At 34.2% G+C, this 24631-nt stretch overlaps 1 protein-coding gene across 1 annotated transcript; it reads right to left on the bottom strand.

Moving 5' to 3' along the window:
* Positions 1–337: 337 nt before the first annotated feature.
* On the bottom strand, positions 338–24205 carry LOC135684705 (transmembrane protein 145). Its single transcript, XM_065200342.2, has 19 exons — positions 24045–24205; positions 19735–19821; positions 18829–18909; positions 18603–18720; positions 17719–17789; positions 16331–16409; positions 15648–15719; positions 12904–12972; positions 12276–12356; positions 11203–11281; positions 9824–9917; positions 9176–9250; positions 8726–8823; positions 8313–8372; positions 6596–6656; positions 6245–6304; positions 5364–5501; positions 3942–4091; positions 338–2717 (listed from the first exon to the last, which is right to left on the bottom strand). Exons 1-19 carry the CDS (start codon positions 24162–24164, stop codon positions 2691–2693), a joined length of 1620 nt encoding a protein of 539 aa, XP_065056414.1. The 5' UTR covers positions 24165–24205; the 3' UTR covers positions 338–2690.
* Between the last annotated feature and the right edge of the window lie 426 nt (positions 24206–24631).

Raw genomic sequence — 24631 nt, forward strand, 5'->3', positions numbered from 1 at the left:
TGTTTTGATGCAAAAATTTCCAAATGAAGTTTATCAAATGCTGACAGTTTACCAAAATGCAACACAAAATCAGTTTTGTGATATTTTTACAAACTGTCTTATCAGGAGACTAAATTTTTCTGTTTAGTTGAATTGTTTGCCATTCGCCCTTCGCCGAGAAAAACGCCAATTGATGGCAACACATATGCTTGTGACGTTTCGACGAATTGGGAAAGCCTAGTGAAAATGGGTTCTTTTGGTGCAGATGATATTTCTCTGTTGATAAGATTGAGGGCAAAGACGCTGACGAGTAGTTACTTTAGTAGAGTCCATAAGCATTAGATAAAACATATCGCTGTCTGCTCTAAACTCTTCATACGAAATTTCCGAAATGAAATAAGGATACAAGGTTATTAAAAAGATATCAAACGTAAGATTAACAATAAACATAAATTAATGTGTTTTTATTTTGTATTCATAAGTGCAAATTAAGGTAACTTCAGTATGTACATTGTCAAGACGCACATCACCCAACAAAGGACAATAAAACGTAGATAAAAGAAGCACCTTTTTGAGGAAAAATCTATTCATGTTTGCTATTGCATATTTGTATCCATGCACCCTATCAATCATCTTAATTAATATACTGTTTTTGTCAATATCTCTTCTTAACAGAAAACTTAAAACCCTAAAATCTTATTTGGGGCGACCTATTTGGCTTTTCAGGTAATCAATGAAAAACTAGGAAAAACTGACCCATTTCGCCAACATTAAGAGACAAGATATTTTCTAAATTCCCAGTGTGACAGGCCCCCAATTGGAACACCCAGCAAGTTGCGTTGCATTTTATGTCTTTCATTCCTTTTCCGAAAAAAAGCTATTACCCCCCCCCCTAAAACACTGTAGATAATATCATTAAAAACTGCAAAAAAGTGTTTCCTAAAATCGCAACCCATTTCATAGTAAACCAACATTGTTCCGTGGGGGAGAGGGGGATGTCAGTGTTCCAAGACTTTTGGCAGGCATTGTAATTCTATACACCCATTATGGTAGGCCTAAAAATTTTATCAGATAGTTTCAAATGTATTACGTTCCCTCTAAAAGTAGTGGATGCAGCTAAAAAGCGACTACGTTCAACGAATTGCTCAATGCAGTTTGTGCAACAAAGGCCAAGTATAAGTATTACATACCATATATTATATACAGCCAATAAAACGGAAAGATTTACAGTCAAAGATCCTGAAGCAACTATAAATATATTTCGAATATGGTCAAACGTGCTAACTATAATACGCCTTGAAGGGATACTGTTAAATTCACAAACATTTACACTCAGGAAAAAAGATCTACCGTTAATCAAAAGCAAATTATTTAAGAATGAAAGAATCGCGATATTGCTTATGAAGACCTTCCAGCGAAAATCTGCGGGGTCAAAGAATGAGCTGTCGGGCATATTAACATATTCTCCAAAGGTGATGGTTAAAATGTCTTCTACCAATATTGACAACCACTCTTTTTGAGAAACTGCCTCTTTTGGAAAAAGCGATCCTTTCTGGGAAAAGTGCCCCTTGCTAGGAAAGGTAAACACAAATGGTTTTTAACTCTGTAAAAATGGTTCAAAGAACCCAAGAACACAATTCATAGGCTATCATCTAGAGTAACTTTTCCCCTGCTTTTTCAGCATTATGTACATGCGTGAGGTGCGTGTGTGACCAAATGATTCAAACGATGCAAGCAATTCCGAGTGCATTAGGAATTAATAACAAAATGCAGCGTATCACTACACAGTGCACAGTGCAAATAAATGGAAATTCCAATAAAAAGATTCGCATTTTCCACGCGTCGTCTACTACTTGTGCTTGCACATAAATGGTTGTGATACATAAATGCTTAATTTAAAAAGGAGACGACCTTTAGAACCGACATTTAGAGAAAATCCATGCAACTAGCAGAAAAAATGTAGGAAAACATTCAAAACAGTTGATCACAAAGGTCACAAAGGATTCGTGAATGAAAATAAGGCTACATCCCTCAATTGTGAACCTTTCTAATAACACAATTTTATCATCGTGGGTTATGAAAACAGCTTTGAAAAATTAATCCAAGCTAGGAAATCCGATGAGAACAAGCTAGAGTCCAATTGTAAAAACGTGAACCAATTAGACTGCTTGTTCCACTCACACAGTTAAGAAAACTCTACACAAGGCTTTGTAGCAAAGTGGAACCAAAAATGTGTAACTACAAACGTGCGCTTCCCAAAACTCACAGATAACAAGGTGTGCTGCTTTGGGTTTCCATAGAAGCTTACTTAAACAATTCACTTCTACTCGCTGTAAACCTGAAATTAATTTAATCGTAAGTTTGTTCAAACCAATTCAATTCCAAGTAGTTTTCTGAGGAACTAATATTTACACGTATGTAAGCAATAAACAGATTATCTTCTAATTTATTGTCAAAGAGGTTTCTTTGCTACGTATCTAAATGTTCTTAAATCTTTAACGACTTAAACGTGCAAATACGGGCAAAACCAACACCATAGTGAACTCGTACCATGCGGCGTTTGCACAGAAGCTCTGCTGTTCATTTATCAACCAGTGGAGGAATCGAATTTAGCTTGCTTCTGTTCTTTTGTTGGAGAGAAGAATCGTGTATATCCATAAAAAAGTGGCGATAGGAAATATTTGTTTACAGAAGCTAAAGCCACTGCTCTTTTAGTAGGCTGGAGGTCGTTGCGATGCCTAAAACGATACAATATCGTTCCTAAAATCAACGATCAGTTGAACGTACAACATCAAGCAAAAGACTGCAAATTTTGAGCGCAGGATTTTTAAAGCAAAATTCATCAATGTCCCGTGTATCAGTCGAAGGAAGGATAAACATTAGTTACTCTACTTTTGCAACAAAACCTGCCTCATGTTTGCTACAGTTAGAAGACACAATACAGTTAGAAGCTCTTTACCCAAAAGAAAGTTCACTCCAACCGAGCTAGAATCTTGATAAGATAAAACGTAACCAACAGTTGACTGCGAATTTAGTAAGAGGAGAGTAAATATAAGCCAATAGGAAACAAGGTGGAAGAGTGTTTTCGGCTTTCTTTTGAAGCTCATGCCTTCAAACTCTTCATTGTACTAGGGAAAAATATATTTGGAAAAAGGGTATGTTACTAGGCCATCCACTAAATAAACTTTCTGCTAAAAGCCTTGAGAGACAACTTTTTGCATATCTTTTAATATTCAGGTCCGTGAATTTTATTCATCATAAAAATTCTAACTATGAAACTTCGGGGTTCATCGTTTCTTAACAAACTGTTAGATCTATTAATATTCTTATTATTTTAAATTTAAATGTTGAAAATTGAAAACCTAATAAGACGTTTATCTAATTTCTATTAGACGCAGTCTTACATTTTAAATTAAATTCTTTCATTGCGCATTCAATGTGGTATTGTTTTATCGTAATTAAGCTAAGGGCCACCTCGGGCAGGATACAATTTTAAAAAAAGGATTTAATTAGGAGCCCTCTGACAAAATCTATGACAATGCTTCACAGAAACAGCATGTATTCTGATCATAGATGAACTGCAAGTATGACATGCACACAAATCCAAGCCCAATTGCCAAAAGATCACTTAAGTTGCCAATAAGATAAAAAATGTACTCTTTCTAGGCTATTTCAGTAGATGATAAAACAGCTTTGAGACTTTCAATTTCATAAAGTTGCAAATGCAAAACAGATTGAGAATCCTAATTAAAACTCTCTGCCAGTTGTTTGATGAAGCATTTTATGCAATACTTATATTCAGCAGACAAATACTCCATCATTTAACATGTTCCAAAAAAGAACAATTTTGAAGCCCTGGAGCATACTGCAACCGCCTTGTCTAGTGAATTTCTAGCCTCGCTGCTAGCCTACAAACATGACATGCTAGGAAAATAGAATTTTCAAATAAAAGTAAAGCTCACTTGGAATAGATTAAAATTTGGTTGGATGGCATGATCTGAAGGTGAGCTGTTTGTACTCGACGTCGTGCTACTGGCTGTCCCGTTCAGCAAAGTCTGTCCATTTTGAGATGCACTGCCGTTGTTTGTATTAGGAATGTGGCCAAACGTTACCTAAAATAGCATCATTTTATGCAAGTAAATACAAAAACTGCAGCGTTTCACTTGCAGTTCCACACAAAGAATCTTGTTTGTGTTCATCTTGTTTATCACACAAACAATGAACAGAAACGGCAAATTATATAAAGATAACTGCTCCGAGCAAAAATGAATTCATAATGATACTAAAATTAGCACAAAAAGAAAGGGCAAGTGCCTTTTTGCTAGAGCTCGAGAGCAATGGCGACAACTGATTCATTAATCAACGGGACATCTCGCCCTTGGGGTAACTTTATAGCACTATCAACACATCAAAAAATGAACAAAGAGAGCCCCTTGCAAAAACAAACTTTGAATGAGAATTCCAATTATTGTGAATAAGCCCAACAGAATTTCTATTTACTTAAAAGCAATAAAATGGGTTAATCATCAACAGAATTTGCTCATTACTATAATAGCAAAGATCGTATTAAACTGCAGGTACGGCAAGATTGTCTTGGTTAGGTGCCGTCGTGTTACAAAGAGGAGCAGACACATATGGGAAAATATGCATCGATCAAAAGTGGCTTTTTTTCACTTGTTTTTTGCAAAACTGCCAACAACAAGTTTAGAAACATTCACTATTACCAATTGATCTTAAAATAACACATATCACGTCTGTGCAGCAAAATTATTCTGATACTTTCATTTTTTCATTTGAAACCTTACTACTATTTTTTAACAATCATTAATCGTATTAAACCTTAAATATCATATAAGATACATATTTTATTTAATCTGAAAAAGCACACCCAGGTGAAATTTGAATCTTGAAAGATTGATCCAGATCTAGATATTTTGGTGTGAAAACTTCACTAAAATCTAAAATCTTTCACTAAAATCGACCATTTTCACTAAAATCTTCTTGACATAAAAGCTTGAAAATCATCAAATAAAACTGTCCTATTTGATGCTTTGAAATAATTTTTTCTTCTGACCCACAACTGTTGTGTTTGTCATTCAAAGAGATGTCTCCAAAAAATCATTCGATTTCACTTTTTTTGGAAATTATTTTGTTCAATAATTTTATAGCTTTGTTTTATCTTGAAAATATTCCGTTTGATCTTCGAGTTTGTGAAATCAATCTGAGGTATTGTAGAGCAGCCTTAAAACTTATTTTCTCTGTTAGTTTCTTCATAGAATTAAGTCCGTCTAGCCACAAAAATAACCTAAGAGGTATCGAAATGAGAATTTATCTTCCTGGGGCCCAAAAGAATATATCAAACATACACGTAACAAAAAGCACACCTGTTCGTTGCTTTTGGTGCTAAACATGGCTGCAATATCAGAGAACGGTCGCCCGTTAGAATCGAGAGAGCCTTCAGCAGATGGAGCATACTGATGCTTTGCAAAATTTTCCGCACTGTCACTGTTTATAACGCCAATCTGTTAAAAATAAGTGAAAACCAACAATTATTTAAAAATGCTGTAGAAAATCGCTCCAGTTCTGCAAGAGATTTTCGGAGATACTTGAATCGAAATTCAAAATGGTTAAAAATGAGTGTTTTTGAAATAGAGCTGCCAGATATTCTTTTTAGTGCTGGTTAGCCAAAGGAATTACAAGTTAAAAACGTAAAACAAAAACAGTTGCTTTGCAATGTTGCGGGTGGATAACGCCAATCTGAACATTGATTTATAGGAATTTTGGTTGTTGAATCTACGACAGACTGCTCTCGTGTTGTAAAATGCTAAGAAACGGGGCCGCAAAATGTTAGCAGACAGGCCAGTAATCGCATGAATAGCTATTCTGGCAACATAAGCCATCAATGGGGAATATTCTTGGTACTCTCGAAAATAGTTAAAACATTAAACAATATCAAAGTTGCGAATCAACAAACGATTGACGGAAAACAACCCATACCAGATGAGTGTGAGCAATAAGGAATAATCTCAAATGTGTTTTCGTATAACATGGAAAACTTTTCAGTAATTGCGATCTTCAGTCGAAATATCATTCGGGAGATAAAAATAAATATGTAGAGGTATTTGTTGAGCGGTCAAACCTTTTTTCGACATCGAATTAGAAAGAATTGCGAATGGATATCATTACGGAGCAGACATATCGTCCATAAATTGCAAGAAGCAAATCAAGGTTAAATTAGAGGCAGATAATATCATGTAGCACTTACCTGGGAGGTCCGCACATGATATGGAAAATTCGTATTTGCAGCAGAGGGCCTAGTCAGTATCTGCAAGGAAAGCAAATAGCATTTAATATTTTCTTTAAGATTCTTTACGCAGTATTAAGGTCATCACAAGAACATCCTACTGTAATTAACTATGTTTTGTAAATTTGAATAGATTGAAATTTGTGATCTTTGAGAAAATGCCATTAGAAATTATCAGGACATCATTATCCAGGTGAAACAAGCAAAAATGTCCACGAACATTTCTTTGGGGGCTAAAAGAAAGTAGGACTATTAAAGAACAGAGAGGCTTATGGTCCTTCACGAGGTAGTGTAGACAACAATAACACTTACCAAAAAGAAAAAATAGGCACAGAACGCAACAGCCCTGTTGATACCGTTGATTACTTTTGCTCTGTTGGTAGAAAGACATAATAAAATCTCAAATGACGTCACTTAAAATATGGATAAAGAAGGTTCCTCACGGATTGGTAAATATGACTGAAGGGCAAGTTGCTGACAAAAGTACCAACAAGGGTAATTAAGATAGAAACCGTAAATGGGGGTTTGAACCCTCTTTACCGGAGTTCAGCATTGTGTGGATCATGACCCCTTTATCAATGAAACTATTTCGGTTAAAAACAGACTGCTTGGCTTGGAAACGAGGTAAGGGCATAATTGGTGACTCGACTCACCTAGCAATTACCTTAAAAGAAATTTTCGACACCAAAACTTTCTATCCTTTCGCTCTTTATCAGAGAGCCTAACATTTCCCCCAAATCGCCATTACTCACTCTTCATTTACATTTACAGGTTAATCAGCAACCTCAATATTGAGGGCTCCGCTGATTGGCCACTGCATGTACAGCTGTTTGACAAAACTTTATTGGGTTGAAATACAAGAGAAAAAGGGGGAGTTGGTGGTTACTGAGCTCACATGAAGGGGCCTAAAGTATTTATAAAAAGAAGGAAAAATGTGATAAATCAACAAAAAGGAATTAGTTTAAAGTATTACTATACTGTTGAAATCTAAAAATGGTATATTAATCCATCAACACACCTGGTTACCTTTTCAATTTATTTACGAAAAATCATTCAAGGGACAATATTAAATTATGAAATTCAAATACTAAAAATATATACTGAATTTATGAAGACAAGAAATGGTCAGTAAGCTTTTTTGTATCGCGGTGCTCACATGCGGAATCATTCGAAACCTGCACTGAAACGAGTGCCTTCCCTTCAATTTAAGCGAAAAATGAGTTTTTAACTAAAAAATTATAAAAACTTGTTTGCCTTTACTTTCTTTCACCTTTTTACTTTAGTTTGCGCATTAATTGTAAGTAGTTTTAAGAATTTGATCAATTTGCGAGTCACCCTAAATCCCCGAATTAGCCCCCTGGGGGCTTAATTATTTTTGACATTTTTGGATTGGGGGGTTATTTGAGAGGGGCTAATACGAGGGGGGCTTATTAAATAGCTTATTGAATTATCTGAAACATGCCTAGATATTTGGTGACACGACTGCTAGAAAAACAAAATCTTCTGGAACTCGCTTGACATAATCAAGAAGACATTAGGAATTTATTTATGAACATGTTTTAATTATTGCCAAAAGTATGAATTTTGTTGTAGTTCAATAAAACTCCAAAAGCAACCATTCGAGGATTTACGGTATGTACTTTATTTATCTGTAAGTTTTTGTCACGACCCATTCAAAAGAAATCTGCTTAGATTGACTGGATTTCCATGAACAAAGAATTTAAAATGAAATGGAAAAAATTTGAAAATATAATTTCCTATTGCAATTAAGATTAATTTGTTGGCTTTCGGGGACAAATTTCCACTTCTATAAAGAATTGTTGCAAAAGATTGTAGTCTTGAGCCTCAGATTATCCGCAAGCTTCAACTACATCATTTATACCAACGAGAAGACTTTTCCTATGTTCTCTAAAAGCGTTTCAAACCTGCGAAAGTGTTCCATATCATCTCTGCCTTCATGACCTGGTCACATTGGGTTGATTCTGTCTTTAATGTAAAGTTTGAATAAAAATTCTGCAACATTACTCACCTAACCCACGGGTCAAGTACATAGGTAGCAATGAGGACAAATACTGGGCCACTTAGAAACCTGAAATAAAAAAGAAAGACATAGGTTACCCTGAAGGGTGTTCTGTTGTATGAAAAACAGAGCAGTTAGAGTTTAATAAAATGCAGATGAAATAATAGTAGTGAGAATAATAGTGAGACTTATAACATTTTTGGAAAGCGACCTAAAAATCGGGTTGACATTAAAAAGCAAAAAATTTATACAAGAGAATAAACGCCCTAATAATCACACTTTGACTAAAACGAATAAATGATTGATTTATTACTGGTAATTGTCGTTTCTTAGTTAAGTCCAGCTTTAGTGTTGACAACTGATAATTCTTAGCTATGTCCAGCTTATACAGCAGCAAGGATATTGAAAACCAAATGACTTACCAAAAAGTATAAAAGAACCAGAAAGGGTAGTAAAATGCGCTTTTATTAGGGTAATGCTTCAACGTGAAGAAAGTTCCGTAGCAGAACCAAATCCATGCCTAAAACGCAGAATAGGACATCTTCAGATTGAAAAGGACAGCAAATTTTGCGATAATTATAAAACGTTGTAACAGATTGTGGAAAAGAGTGACAACCATTTTGAAAGCAAGTGAAAAAGAACAATCTGGCACTTGGATAGAGAGAACAATAGAAACATTGAGTGAAACGACAGTGTACTGAAATTATGTACAAACTACATATCAATGGCAAATCAAGTATGCCTCAAGAGAAGTTTATAATACGATGAAAAATTCACTTGTTCCCATCAACAGAATGTTTTGTTAAAACCCGAAGAAACATTTGGCTATCAACGCGGATTGAAAAGAAAAACTATTTTCTATAAACACATACGATAAGGCGCATGACACATAGACCAACACCAGCTGGGCTTTCGTAAAGATACAGCACTTCACCGGGGTCAAACGCCTGCAAAATGATTATTTTATTAATTAATCCACTGTTTGGAAAATGCTGCAACTACTTGGAGAGAATATCATAAATTCTACACCATGTCAGCCAATAATGTCATAGGGTGGAAAATCCTTAACTATTATACTGTTTTTGCACCGAAGTTGCTCAATTCACAATATATAAGGCATTACATACTCCAAGAATAAAAGAAAGAATCCAATGGTCACATGGCATCAAACTATTCATGCTGTAAGCAACTTCAGAATATCTTGAGTGCAAAAATACAAAAAGATTCGAAACACTTACAAAATCGCTGGGAAAACAGGTAAGAAAGAGAAGAAGGTTTGACAAATGATGTAATTCGTTGCTTTAGAATAATATATTCGCAAACGCCAATTTTCAATTAAATTAAAATCGATCATTCCCTTTTTCAAACAATCAGGATATACAACCGTATATTTCCAAAATCATTACCCTTTTATTGGGTTGGATAGATATTCTTCTTAAAACAGCACAAGTGACTTACGCAATGTTCTTGCGACCTTTCTCGCAGACTTTACTTGCTATATTTGAACGATATCAACTCACCTTGGCTTCATAAATATACAAAGCAGCATAAGTAATCGAATAGAGCGTGAAAAACACGCCGAGTTTCACTTGTCCAGACGAGCTTATTCTTCCTCTACAAAATAAAAAAAATGCTGTCAGCAAATTTTAATGATAAAATCTTATTCCTAAATTGAATATCCACTAAAGGGAAATTGATGGCTTTGATCGACTTCTACCTTTTTTTACCTTACGAAACATAATTGCATAAATTTTAAAATCTGGGACACAATTTTCAAACATTTGGTGATAGGCACAAAACTGTTACTGTACCGGTCTTCAATATCAAATAAAGATATAATTTATACCAATTTTGACCAATATCCATAACCTAATTTCGCCCTTGAAGTTTCAGATTTTAACTGACAAAATCAGAACAGCAAATCACTCTATGGTGGGAATCGGTAAATCCTGAGAAATCATTTTGTTTTGTGGAAATCTAGTATTTTCTTTACAAAAGTGAAATGCCTCTCGAATTTACGGTAAGTACTTTAGTCCAAGTAATTTATGTTGCCAAGAGCTTGAGAATTACCCACAGCTCAAGTTTGAGAATTTTCCGACAAAAAAATGATTTTTCTGAAAATCCATCAAATTTTGAGAGCAGAGGGGGCCACGGCCCGTCTGCCCCCCCCCCCCCCGGCCACGACGCCCCTGCTTAGCTTTCAGAAAAGTTATGGCTCTATCAACATATAAAGAATAATATAATTGATTTCAAACAGTCTCCTTCCATTATAAACAATACACTCAAACTTGAAGAATATTTTGAAACAAAATATAAAATCAATTCAGCCTGTACAATAACAACCGATCATACACATACTGTTTAAAGTTGAACGAAATTTTGTTTATTCGTCACTAACAAGACTTTGAATTAAACGAGGAAGTATGAATCAAGTTTTATATATATATACATAAAATATTGAAGGATTTCATCGCCCGTCGCTTCTCGGAGTAAGAAGTAGTTTATCTCCACTATAACTATTACATTCACAGTCAGTGACAAGACACATCACATGGAACTCGCATGTTTTCATATACTAAAACGCATAATTATAGAAATACATCATTGTAGGAGGAACTAAAGAGAGCTTTATTGTGAATTTTTGTAAAGCAACAAGTATAAGGGTCTTTTAGACGCTGTATTTAATCCTGCAGACAGGCTCTCACTGCAAAATTTGCTGTTTTCAAGGAAAATCATTTGGAATATATTTTTTCCGCTCATCAGTGCAAGGAGAAAGACGAAGTGATTATGAAAAGGCCATCTGCTGTTATCAGTGATCAAAGCTAATCCCTAGACATCTATTTAAATTATGATGGTGAAAATATAAATGATCTGCTATAATACTGTAAAAATGACTCGCCTTGTCACAGTCCATCCTTTGGCTAAGAGTATCAAGAACAGCAGAAGAGCCATATCACCAACTGAGTGGCAGCCTTGCTCTAAATAAATAAGCCAAGAATAAACATCTTCTACAGCTGGCCAGAAAATATAAATCTTCCTTTATGTCCACAAAATGATACGATAAAAAGATCTTAACACCAAAGGATCCCCAATGGCAATACGACTGTCCAAATCCCTGTTTATGGTCAAAATGGTAATTATAATGAAACGCAATAAAAAGGGTTTGGATAAGCATTATGTGTAGAATCTACAGGCAACACCATTTTCAACATAAAATTTTGAAAGTCTTTAAAGCTTTACAGGATCTTGCATAACCGACATGCTTTGCAAAGATATTTTCAAAGCTGGCCTAATATCGTACTGAATGAAAATACCAAATACAATCAATTTCTCCTCGCGTAAGAAAACAGCTACCGCAAAGCATGCCGGTTGCGCAAGAGCCTTTCTACTTTAGTTTACTCAAATATTTGCTTTTTTCAAAGCCATTTCCTTTTACTTTATGCAACAACCTTTATACTTAAATGGAAATAGAAAACGACTTCATTGTTCGATATCAACTGTGATAATGCCAATGATAATGCTAATATATTAATGCTGTTAATCAAATCAAGTGGAAAATATATAATTATTAGACCGTAGTTTTGGAGGCACTGGTTGTAGCGCTTGCAAGAGAGAGGCGTTTAATAAAGGGGGTGTTTAATAGTGGGCAGCTTTTGATAGAGAAAGAAGCGCAGAAAGTAACCTGCAGTATAGAAATATAATGGAAATGGAAAAGATAATGGACAAGATAATGGAAGATCCATTAGGCACTGATTTTGAGGGATTCTTTTTCAGGTGGGGAACCAGGATATAGCTTTAAAGAAAAATCATCTATTTGATTTCAAAATTTAGTAATTTAAACAAAGAAGCTTTATTAAGAATTGATAAATATAATTGGACATTGTGTTCACTGAGGAGCAAACAAATGAAGATTTGATTTTAGTTTGGTGTGGGCAGAATTTCGGAATTGGATTAAGAAATCTGACAACTTACCAATAACTTTGTAGGCTCTATTTGGTATTCCAGTTTTCCCATACTCAACGTAGTAAATTAGATCAAACATCAAAGATACCACTGTGTAAATAATTTGAAAACTTATCATTTTTTTAATAGAAATTGTTCCCATTCTGAACAAATTTGAAGGGAAGATAGATCGCATCAAGGTAGGTTAGGGAAAGGTAGTTAGAGACAGAAACTTCCTATGCAACCACAATGTGAAATATTCAAAAGGATATTGGTTTACATAATATCACGTTTGGTTGGCATAAACTGCTAAGTTCGGATGAATGCAAAGGAACTATATTTATAGTCACAAAGAAATTTTCACGAAAAACGTGACCAGTTTATAAGTTACGCAACTAGTTATGCTTGATGCATGTAAAATAAAATTGTCTCTTCTCCCCCAGATTAATTGACCTAATATGAACTCTCGCAAACAAAGGCTGACATTATCCCACTGTTTTTACAGTAACCTCACTAAAATACTTTTCTCCTAACACAAAGGGGGGCAAATTCTTACTCGCTGAAACGATGCCATGCAAAAATGCAGAAAAATTTACACGTTTAGAGAAGGTTCCATAAAGTGTTAGAAGCTAGGTAAAACTGACAAAGCTACACTTACACTCGAGAAAAAGAGACACCATGAACATTTTGTATGTATAATGAAACAGCTGTCTCGTTTTGAGGACACCTTAAAAACAGAAAGGACATTAGCAATTAAAAGTGCAGACTTTCATCGCTGACTCATAGCTGGAACAAATTTTGAAGGACTATTTCAACACGATATTCAACACATCTAAAAACAGATACTGAAAAATATTGTCTAATTATATCATACTTTGGAAAGGAGAATGATTAAACTTGATTAACTTTTATCGGTCAATTAGATCAATAAATACTTTCAATTACTGATAGGCGCAAAAAACAGGGTCTTCGGCAGCAGATGTTTAACACTTAAGTCTTTATCAATATTTTATTACAATGTTCGTTGGTTAATCAGCTTTATTCTGCTTAACCTAAAACTGATTGCTGAGAGTCGGGTTTTCACAATTTTTACCGAAGACTTAAAAGATCTAAAGTTCAGATGGACACGGCGCATTTTACTGTTGGAAAAAATTAAACCTTTGCCAAGACGTCACTTAGTGGTAGTTACGGAGGCTTTGTGAAAAATAGACATTGAACTTTTCAAAATTGATGTTAAGCTTGCAGTTTATAAGGATATTATCGAAGAGAATGACTATCAACAGTATCAGTTAAAACTGTTTCTATCCCCGAATAGATGAAAAAACGAGCAGCTAGAAATCGTACAACCAGAAGGCAAGGTATCCCTTAGGCATGCTTTATATTCAACACACTACAATCATTGCCAAAAGTACTTGGAACACCCAACAATTTGCGTTGTGTTTTTATATTTTTTAATTCTTTTCCCGAATACACCTATTTCCGCACTCCCTTCCACTTTAAACAATTTCGATAATTTAGAAAAGTATCATAGAAGTCACAGAAAAAAAGTGTACTTCCTTAATTCCCTACGTCATTTGTAGTAAACCAACATTGTTCAAAGGGAGGAAGGGGAATGGCTGAAATTGTCCTTGGAAACTGATGTTAGTGCACCAAGATTTTTGGCCAGCATTGTAGTTCAAATTTCTCAATGCAATCTCATGTTGAGCAATAAAACAACCACTTGCATGTCATGGTTACAAAGAGATGGTTATATCAATGCACAGGTACCAGCAATACCAATTATATCAAATATAATGCTTCATCACATACTCACAGCTGAAGTGAAGCAGATGTCAAATACAATTGATAACAAAGATGACACTTTAGAAAAGTTTCGCTTTTCTAAGACGAACCACTTGACCTTACCGTCCTTAACTTAGCTCTGATAAATAATTGTAGTCAATTCAACTGACTCAACGACAAACCCAATATTGAAAAAATGGGGTTTAATTTTTGTAATGTTGATTGGTGTTTTACAGGATTCGAATTAACGGAGTACAAAATCGACTTAAGATGCAGCTAATATTTTCAAGTTTCTTTCCAAGAACACTGGTAAATTTCAATTTTCTGAATACATATGATGAGCAGACTTTTTTAATAACACATGGTATAATAAATTCCAGTACATAGATCAGCACATGAATGAAAACCTCCTTACATTCTAGCTTAACCATGTACTGCTAACCACAGAAGAACTAGTCACAATGCTCATCATTGTGGCACAAAATCAAACCTGCCTTTTATAGGTGAAAACTTTAAAAACTTGTCCTCCAATTAAATTAACTATAGCGATATAAAAACTACCCTAACTCTGCAACCCTAGATGGGTGGACTTGAAACTTTGAGCCTCCCTTCCTCCACACATCAACGTTAATATATCTGCTATTTAAATACATAACTTATAAATCTCGAATGAGAGTTGATGTTTTATATATGCATGCTAGCCATGGTGTGCTTTGTTTTGTTAATACGATTTCCAAATACTAATATCTAACAAAACCAATACTACAAACGCCAATGGTTGGACTAATGACGGTGCTTCGTTTGTACAATAGAATTTTCACTAAACAAGCTGAGTGTACGTGTGCAATTGAAAGAGGGATAACTACAAGCCCTGTTGGACTGCCAGTTCTACATTTACAACAAGCGATATCAGTCAGTTTTTGAACTTAGATATGTGTAGACCATAAAAATTAATGGCAGTATTTGCTGTCATTGCTATATAAAACATATTTTTTAATATGTCATTGCTCTATAAGACAATAAGTTTAAATATGTATTACTCAAATATCCTACTTAATATTAGCAAGAAAGTTGCAGTCACAAAACATTTCAAGCCCGCCTCACACTGTTGAATTTATTTGACAAATCAAAGACAGAAAAATTAGATGCATAAATTTATATAGTTCATGTATTGTAAGAATTCGCCTCGACAGATTAAGGTTCTGTACTGCAAGATCGATAGACACAAGATTACGGTTCCATATCATTAAAAAAAGCATTTAAACCGAAGCTTCATCTACGCACATATGTGCAGAGTATCTAAGCACTGTGTCAAATGCAAGTATAACTGTTTTTTAAATAATTGCAGAACAAGTTCATTCATTCTAATTCCGTGTTTCACATGGTGCGCAGTGGCAAAGCGAATGAAGTTATAGAAAGCTGTCTTTAAAGACAAAAGTGACATTGAAGGTCAAATTTCTATTAATTTTAAATTTGTCTGCAAGCACGCCAGTTATTAAGTTGCACTGACCTTACTATACACTTTGCCAAAATGTTTAAAAACAAATGAGATATCCTGATCATACATGAAAGAAATTGGTTCATTCAAAAATAAAACTCCAAAGATTAATCCATACATACTTGCTAAGATGACACTACAAAGGAACATGCAGAAGGTCATCAAAAAGAAGGCGATGTTTGGCTCTAGAATAACTGGAAAGAAGGAAAAGCAGTAATTAAAGCTTTGTGGAAATATGAACAAGCATGCAAAATTTTACAAAACCCTTGCAGTTCTTTGTGAAAGAAAGATCTTTGAGGAAGGATACAACGGTGCTTGTTTTTTAAGCAAATTTTTTTTCAAAATTGTCAATGTATCAATTTTTGGTGTGCATCTACCATCCTGGAACAAGGTTCAACCTTTTTCGGTTACGCAAAACTGATTAGACATTGTAAAACTCTATGGTTGAGATTAACCCATCTTAAAAGAGGTTTAGATAAAAGACAGAATGTACTTCATCAGTGAAGATGCATTCAAGGCATCGGTATAATGACATAAACTGACCAAGATAGTCCTGGGTTTTTTACAAGTTTAAAAAGATTTGCAAGCACAAAGAAGAGATGCAAGGTACAAATAAAGCTTCCATATTTAGCCCTACTGTATGTAACTGGTTACTGTTAAGCAGCTGCTGTTCTTCTTCAGTAGTAAATTGGGCGCCTCCGGAACACATCAATGTTCTAGATAAACTTACTTAGCACATTCTTAAAATATGAAATCTGACGAACTCTAATAAAGAAGTATTGAAATTGACGTAAGTTCGGCATACCTTGCTCATCTGCCGAGAAATGCTTGGTCCAAAATGTATTTCCATTTGTTAGTTCCATCCTGTACTTCATTTGCACACCCTACCGCAAAAAATTGGTGATATTGCGAAACTTTTGTAGATACAAAACACTCGATCTAATAAACCGAAAAGGTATTCAATTGTAAATTTTGATAAACTTCTTTCCAGTACTTACATTTTACACCCAATACATAAGCTAAATGAGTTGAAATGTGTGGATTATGCAATCGAGATATCAAGGTAGGAAGATTCAGCTCATCATTCTACTAATTAGGCTACTCAGTGCTAAGGGAAGAAGCTTATTACTGGCTGAGTATAATTTTGTTTAGTGATATCATCGTCAAGGATGGGGAACGTTGAGAGAGCTACGATTTTTCACTTTAGCCATCTCCCAACAGTAAACCTTAATCCAATTCATCAATTATAGTCCATGAATAACATGGTATTGAATTTATTCAAAAGTTGACCACACCTTTTTCTTTTATCTTACAGAAAATGTGTTCATATACACTCAGTTGCATACATCCCCGTTTAAACGGCTGGTGAAAATCTGGCATAAAGTGAGCCGTTATGTGATTTGATTGGCTAACGCAAAGTTACTTGCACATTAATTTGTTCAGAACAGAATACGCCCCGAGAAAGCACGCTTCTTTTACGTATAAATCGCTGTTAGCAATATAATTCTAGACAATGAATTAAAAACAATTGAAGCCGCAGTGCAAGCAACCTACTCTAAAATTCTGGGTAAAAATAAAATATTTAACACACACAACTCTCCTTGCTATAGAAAAACCACAAAAAGAACTTTGCCATGACTGGCTAACGACCTTAATCAGATCACCGAATTGACGAGATTAGAGCTTTCAATGCAACCAAACACAGTCAATTCCTTTATGCATAGAAAAGAGCGTTTTATCCAACAGGTCAGCAAAGAGCTCGTAAAAGAAACACACAAAATGTTCCAAGACGAACACATACAAATTTTTGTTTTGTCTATGCTAAAATTACATTCTCAAAAACAAATATCTTGAAAAAAAGTTATGTAAATCCCTTAATAGTTGGTTGTGGCTTAAAGTCAGCTTGCAGTAGTATAAAACGATGGCTCAAGCATCGCGTAGTAATAACTCAATCATGAGGAAATAACTAGGAGAGCTCTTACTGCTCCACTGTTAAAAGTCTTATGTCCAGGCCTGATAGCTCCCTTACTCCTAAGAGAAATATTGCTGTAATCCTTTTTAGCGCATAAAACGATAGTTGCCTTCTCTGTGGAATAAACCCGGTAACGAAAAGACAAGCAAGTTGTGAAGGAGAGGGATATAGATGCCCTCCCTTGAATACCAAACAGCATATGCAGTTGTTATGTGACTTACTGCGGATGAGTTGCAATGAGACAACACAATATACCACCATCTAGCTCTTGATGAGATAAATTTCCTTGAGCCTAGAGATAAAGGCAGATCTTGTAGTTATATGCCTTATATATCAGAAGTGCAGCATCATTGTACAGAATTGCTCTTAACTGTTACTGCAAAGCTACTTCATACTTTATATAAATATATAAAAATGCAGTTCCTTGAAAGACATTGAAATATGCTACATTAGGTTACAATGAACAAATTCAATGATGAGAAATTTTCTGTAGACACCTCTGAACATCTTTAATAAAACTTTTGAAGTGTTAGCTAAAATGCTATATCAGGTTCCAATGCTTTATTCAAATGCCATATTGTATTATAAAGAGCCAAATTCTTGGCCTAAATTATAGTGTCAATATGTGCCAAAAAGGATACTTTATTCAGTGCAATGTATATCATTCTTATTTTCTTATATCAATTACCTTTAGATCAAAATAAAAGCTATAATTGCCAAAATCCATGTTGAACAAAAGCATAATTCTGCCTAAAGTCAATTTCATCATATTTGGTTGAGAGAAAAGTATTAATCTATGCTGTTCAAAACACACCAAACAGCTTCTTGCCTTTGAAATATAAACCAATCATGTTTTACATCATCGATGTAGTGCAGACAAAATCCACAGAAAAGATTTTCTGAGTTACAACAGATAGAAACAGCATTTCCATTTATAGAAAGCAACAACAAAAAGGTTCACCTTTTAAACAAAGTATGGAAAAAATTACAAGAGAATAGTTGCTTATCACAACACACTTTTATTTTGAAGAAAACTACAAAACCAGGCCAACATACTACAAGAGATTGTTTTCAAGTTGAGGAAGAGATAATCAAGCTTTGTTACCTTTGCAAACTACATACTGATTCCCTTCTCTTATGACTGAATCACACTGCCCATAGGGTTCTAGTCTCAAGATTTGGTTGTTCCCTGGTACTGTTCTGTCGACCTTTGATTGGCATGGCTAGGGAAGAATGCAAAGCAAAGATTTAAGATATAACAAATGCATAAATAATATCACAATAAAACATTTAAGTGAACAAGTGTGGAAAGAATTCGAGTAAAACCTTACCATGTCTGACTTTGGGTAAACATCTTTCCACTGAGTGTCATAATAAAGAATAGCTAATTGTGGATTGGAACAGCATAATGTCTATAAAAGAAAAAGTTTTATTTAAACTTAAAAATGACATGATATATGTCAGCAAACTTGATACACTCATATAAAGGAAGATATTCAATGATAGAAGAACTTCTGTGCTAGTTCTCTACATGAAAAGTTAGCAAGAGAGAGATACATTATAAAAACTTCACTATATTTCATTCTAAAAAGGAAAGATTAAGACTAAGAAACAAGGAAGTTAGGAAAGATGCTTTCAACTTCCCTGTAAAATAATGTAAAATAAGACTGATTGATGATTAGAAATGATTGCTGCAAGAAATTGAAGAAATTTGGAACTACATCGTTAAGTGTTCAATAGCCATTTCTAACAAGCATTGCCTAAGATTCAATGTCTTATTTGTCTTTTTGAATACCATCATATCGATTTACTTTTAAATTTTCAACTAGCTAGCATGGTAATCCTTTTAACTAATTCAGTCATTGTGTTTTGTTTTGCTGTGTTGTGCTGTGTTGTGTGTTGTGTTGTATATATATATATATATATATATATATATATATATATATATATATATATATATATATATATATATATATATATATATATATATATATATATATATATATATATATATATATATATATATATATATATATATATATATAATAATAATATATACTATCAAAAGCTCATGCACCGAGTGTAATAAAAATAATGTACATATTCAGAAAAAACACTATCGCTTAAACGTTTCCACCAAAGTCTTCATCAGTAATAAGAACAACAACCCTTCTGTTATAGAATAGCTGCTTTTGTTTGTATGGCATATAATGATATACACATGATGTTAAACTTACCATTGGGTATTCAAAATAAAAATCAACTGCACCATGATTATCATCTGAAAAATGCTTGTAACAGAACCTTGCGACAAATACCCATTGCTAAAAGTCAGAAATAAAACATGTGCTTAAATAACATTTCATAGCAAAACAATATAAAGAAATGCAATAGAACACTGGTTACTACATACTGCATAACAATAAAATATCACAATTTTAATTGGTAAGACAAGCCTCAATACCGATTCATACAAATATTAGCAATTGTAAATAAGTAACAGGCTTCATTAATCTGCCCCAGTGCGAAAGCGATGCTCACAGACACAAAAGCCCATTCTCAGGAATTTCTACAGGCACATTTCTGAATCAATTTTTTTCTACTTTTATTGTATTGCAGTCAGGCTTTCTCTAAACATCTCCCTTGGTATTGAAATTGAACAGTCAAATAGAGTTAAAAGGTAATAGTTGCAAGTTTAACCCATGAATGAAAATCTTTTGATTATCAGTTTGATTTTCAATATCAAGTTGGCTGTTTGGCTCTTTCCCTCTATTTTCTCCTGATGAGAGAGATCACTAGCAATAATTCTATCGCTTGTTTCCCTGAAAATTATGGTATGACTTGCCAAATAGTAGGCTGAAGAAAACATGCTTGTTTAAGTTAAGGCCATCAAGCATTTTGAATCTGGTAGCTATCGATGTCTGACCTATTGGAGCAAAATTACAAGGTACACCTCCGAAGAAATCATCAAAAACAAAAATTTCGACAATTAATGACAACACAAATAAGCCTATACTTCTTTAATTTTTAGAATGAAAACATTTTCAAATCAAAACAGTCAAAACTTCCAAGCATGATAAACTCAAAGCTAAAAAACAGAGTATCAAGTTACTATGTTGACAATAAAATTTTCAACGGAAGTTACTGGGAATAGAATCTTTCGTTGCAAATAATAATATATTTGAAATGAGAAAAACCCAGTGTAATGTCGAAATTCTTGCAACCTTTGCCAATGGAGTGAAAGCAAAATCCTTAAAAATACAAATCTTGAAGGAAGATGTTGTAAACAGAAGAGGCACTCAATTTATCAGCATTTCACTATAAATTGCAACCCATTTCACTTGCAGGCACATTTTTACTCAGCTTTGTGCTCGCAGACACAAAATATTTTTTAATGAGTCCTGATAAGTAAAATGTCACACATCAACAGGTTGTTTTGGTGGCTGCTCACAGATACCAGGAAAGATACAAGAAAATTGCTCTGACTATAGATTACTTTCCACTTTTTATGTCTGCTACTCTTTACATCATAACTTAATGCATAAACCTTCATTTTCCATCCAGATATTACCATCATTTCTTACCTTCATTTCTGCTTGAAATGTATTTTTTAATGTGTTTGTTTTGATTAATATCAAATTTTTGCATTTTCCATATTGATATTTACATATGCCTGTTGTTTAGCAGATGAGTTAATTGGTTAGCAGGGTCGTCACTAGCTATTGTGCTCATTGGGGGGGGGGGGCACCAATCTAATTTGTTGAGAAAGTTGGTAAACCATCCTTCATTTGTCAACAAATCTGAAAATCTGATAAAAACACCCCAAGGTGGTAAAAACATCCTGTTTTACACTGACATTTTCTTCAAGGGGGTGCACACCCCAAACCCCACATACTCCAGTGATGGCAGCCCTGTTGGTTAGTCATAAATTCTACTAATTCTGTTAATTCTAAAAAAATATTGATACTTTGAATGAAAGATGTCCACCATTGCAGTTTTGTAGAAAAGGTTCTAAATAGATTTAAATTTCTTTGAAACCATATGAAATGTTTTTCCTTTCCACATTCAAATTTGCAAGTGTGCTGGCTAACCTGTGAGTTTATTGTTTAGTAATTAATTTTATTAATTCTGTACATTCTGACAAAAAATTTAAATTTTGAATAAAAGATGCTCTTCACAGTTATTTTGGAAAAACTTTTGTAAATAGATTTAGTTTTGATTGGTGGTTCTTTCAATGAACCTTTGCAAACAGTGCTGTTTTTTGTTATGTGGTGTTGATATTGAGCCATATGTTTATATTGTGTTTTATTCTACATTTGTTTCCAATCAAATAAATTAACAAAAATAAACATCTCATTTCTTTTATGTTTTAATTGACTGTTTATGATTAAAAACCTAAGGACAAGACACCAAAACACCTACTCAGGGTATTGTCACAATTTATACTCTCAGATATATGAACAAAAAAAATCTGCATAGGATTATCATTTTATTTTAACTAGTCTGTGGTTGAACAAGATTTAAAATTAAAAGCATGTTTCTGAAATTTATTGCAAAAAAAGGTGTCAGTTTATCACTTGAAAAAGTGTTAAAACTTTCAAGAATGTTATTGCTTCACATCAAGTAATGCTATTTAATTTAAGGATGCCTAGAAGTGCAAGTATCTGTAAAAACTTTCCTGGGTGGCACTTTTCATTAAACCACTAATGGAAAGGCATCAACTTTGATAACTCAAATAATTTTTCTCAGAATTTTTTCTTACATCATTCATAAGATGGGTTTCAAATATTTTGTACATCCATTTGTCACATGCTGCAGACTTAAGTGTGATACTTCAAATTAAAAGCAAAAAGCAGTAATTTGAGTTAGGTAATTACAAATTCACATTAAACCAGATACATATAGCCATAGAATAAACAGCACATGCTGTTGACAAAGTCTTTCTATTACTCAACTCATCAATCAGTCCTATTTTTAGCTAATTTTGTAGCTTGCTGTTTGTTTGCTAACTGTGACAAGTGAGCAAAGACATGATAGCAGGTTTGTCAAGAGCAGGTAAAAGAAACCTCTTATTCTAGCTTTTCTAACAGTCTAGCTCTTGGCATGCTCTGCTCTGCTAAATTCAACATGCTCTGCAAACTGGCATATTATTTAAAAACATGCAATTAAAATATAAATGATTGCTTTCTTTTCAAAAAACTATACTTAGCTTAGGTATTAACTGTCACTGAAAAAGCTGCTATGTCAAAAATGTCTTGCCTTGCAAGAAGTGGTGCCCAAGTTTGATCAAGTGCCTCCACATGCACTAGAATGTTCTATAAGCTCAGTTGTTCAAGCACCAAAAAATGTTTCTGCTGCCTGAAACTGCATTCAACAAACTTAATTTGTTATTGGACCAATTGGTAGAGGTAGGCCAAAGAAGACATGGGCTGAAGTGATGAGAAATGATTTGAGTCAAAGAAGGATCAGAAAAGCCCGGGCCGAAGACGATTTCCAAGCTGGAAAACTTGCATATGCACGTAGCAACATTAGACTTCTTGTGCTTGCAAATAGCACCTCCACTGACCCAAAATATCGAAGAATTCATATATTATATTATACTAAAGTTATTACATAATGTATATATGGGAGTCGTTGCTTGCAGCTCAAATGGTTCAGCTTGAAGGTCACAGCTGATAATTTGCTGTTGGTCGCAATGACGTGTCTGCAAAATCATACATGTTTTCCAACCTGGGGTAATTTTGGAAGTCATTTACAACACAACTAAACCCTGCCCAACACATGCTAGCATGTAAAACGGACATTAAACGAACAATACGGTGATGATGATGATTATTATTATTGATGATTTGTTATAATAATTGGAAACATAATTGCTTTTGAAATTCTGTAAACTGAACTGCAAACAGCCTTTGAATGATAGCATCTGATATTTAGCTGTATATAGGCTGTATTTTACAAACTGTAAACTGTAATAGGACCAACAATCATTGCTAAAAGTACTTGGAACACCCAGCAATTGCGCTGCATGTTTTTATTTTTTTTTCGATTCTTTTTCTGAATACTCCTCGTTGATAACTTGGAAAAATATCATAGAAGTCGCAGAAAAAATCGTACTTCCTTATCCCGTACGTCGTTTAAAAAAGTCAGTTCGTCAAGTGCCTGATTTTTTGCTCCTCACATGCCTGGTGTCTAAAACTTAAAATAGTATTGGTTTTAGGCTTCCAAGTCGTTTGGAGATCTGAAAAGCTTCCATGACGTAATGACGATGAGAACTTAGCAGATTCGTTTTATAATAAGTACTGGATTCAATTTCATTTTGATCATATTCGAAAGAATTTAGTGAAATCCTAAACTTATAAAAATAAAAATTTGATGGCAAGCTTAGATTTCCACAAGCTTACTGAGGTTTTAGCATTAACGAGTTCCTCTTCATTATGACTGACCGGCTCAATTATGAAGCAGTGCAACATCAACGTTCTTTGAAAATGGCCTAATCCTACTTTGCTTTGTCATAACAACGATAAACAAACGTAAAATATATTACCTCTTTCGTAGAAATTGTCCCCTCGACAATAAGACTTTCGGATCTTTTAATGAAAAGTAACGAGAAGCCAAAAAACAGTAAATATCTTGTTAAGAAAACTCCTAACGTTTTCGCTGACATCTTGAACTTAGACCGGCGGAAAGTCGCGGGACGCGTGAAATTCCGGGGGGTACCGAGAATACCATTTTTATGGATTCGAACAGGAAAGTTTTGTTGTAACAAGTGTTAGGCAACATTGCAATCGTAAACTCAAGTAATCTGTGGCATCCATATTTAAGTTCAAATTTGAAATAAAGCTGACAATGATGCATCTATTATAATACTAAATTTTTCTTAAGTTCTGTAAATCTTGAATGAGCATCTCAAGAGGTAAGCCAAAACAGCATTGGTCAATTAACTTCAATACTTAAAAACTTAAAAAGAAAATTCATCGGTGTATTGTGGCAAGGGAATCAATCATTTCGGAGCTGAAGGTAATGGGCAACTCTATTTAGCGCTGAACGTTACAAAAATACAGGTAGGTTCGTAGCAAAAGTGAGTCCACACTGAAATCTACAAAGTACAAATGTATTCGAAAACCTGTCTAA

This window comes from Rhopilema esculentum, unplaced genomic scaffold, assembly GCF_057945365.1.
Source record: "Rhopilema esculentum isolate cy_ngs unplaced genomic scaffold, ASM5794536v1 HiC_scaffold_37, whole genome shotgun sequence".
NCBI classification, from domain to species: domain Eukaryota; kingdom Metazoa; phylum Cnidaria; class Scyphozoa; order Rhizostomeae; family Rhizostomatidae; genus Rhopilema; species Rhopilema esculentum.

Excerpts from the sequence above, each read along its gene's own strand:
- LOC135684705 (XM_065200342.2), bottom strand. The coding sequence starts at position 24,164 with ATGTCAGCGAAAACGTTAGGAGTTTTCTTAACAAGATATTTACTGTTT. Across the intron at positions 17,790-18,602 it reads TCAGTATGTAGTTTGCAAAG|GCTCAAGGAAATTTATCTCA; the intron begins GTAACAAAGCTT and ends CTTTATCTCTAG. Across the intron at positions 9,251-9,823 it reads TGTATATTTATGAAGCCAAG|GCGTTTGACCCCGGTGAAGT; the intron begins GTGAGTTGATAT and ends ATCATTTTGCAG.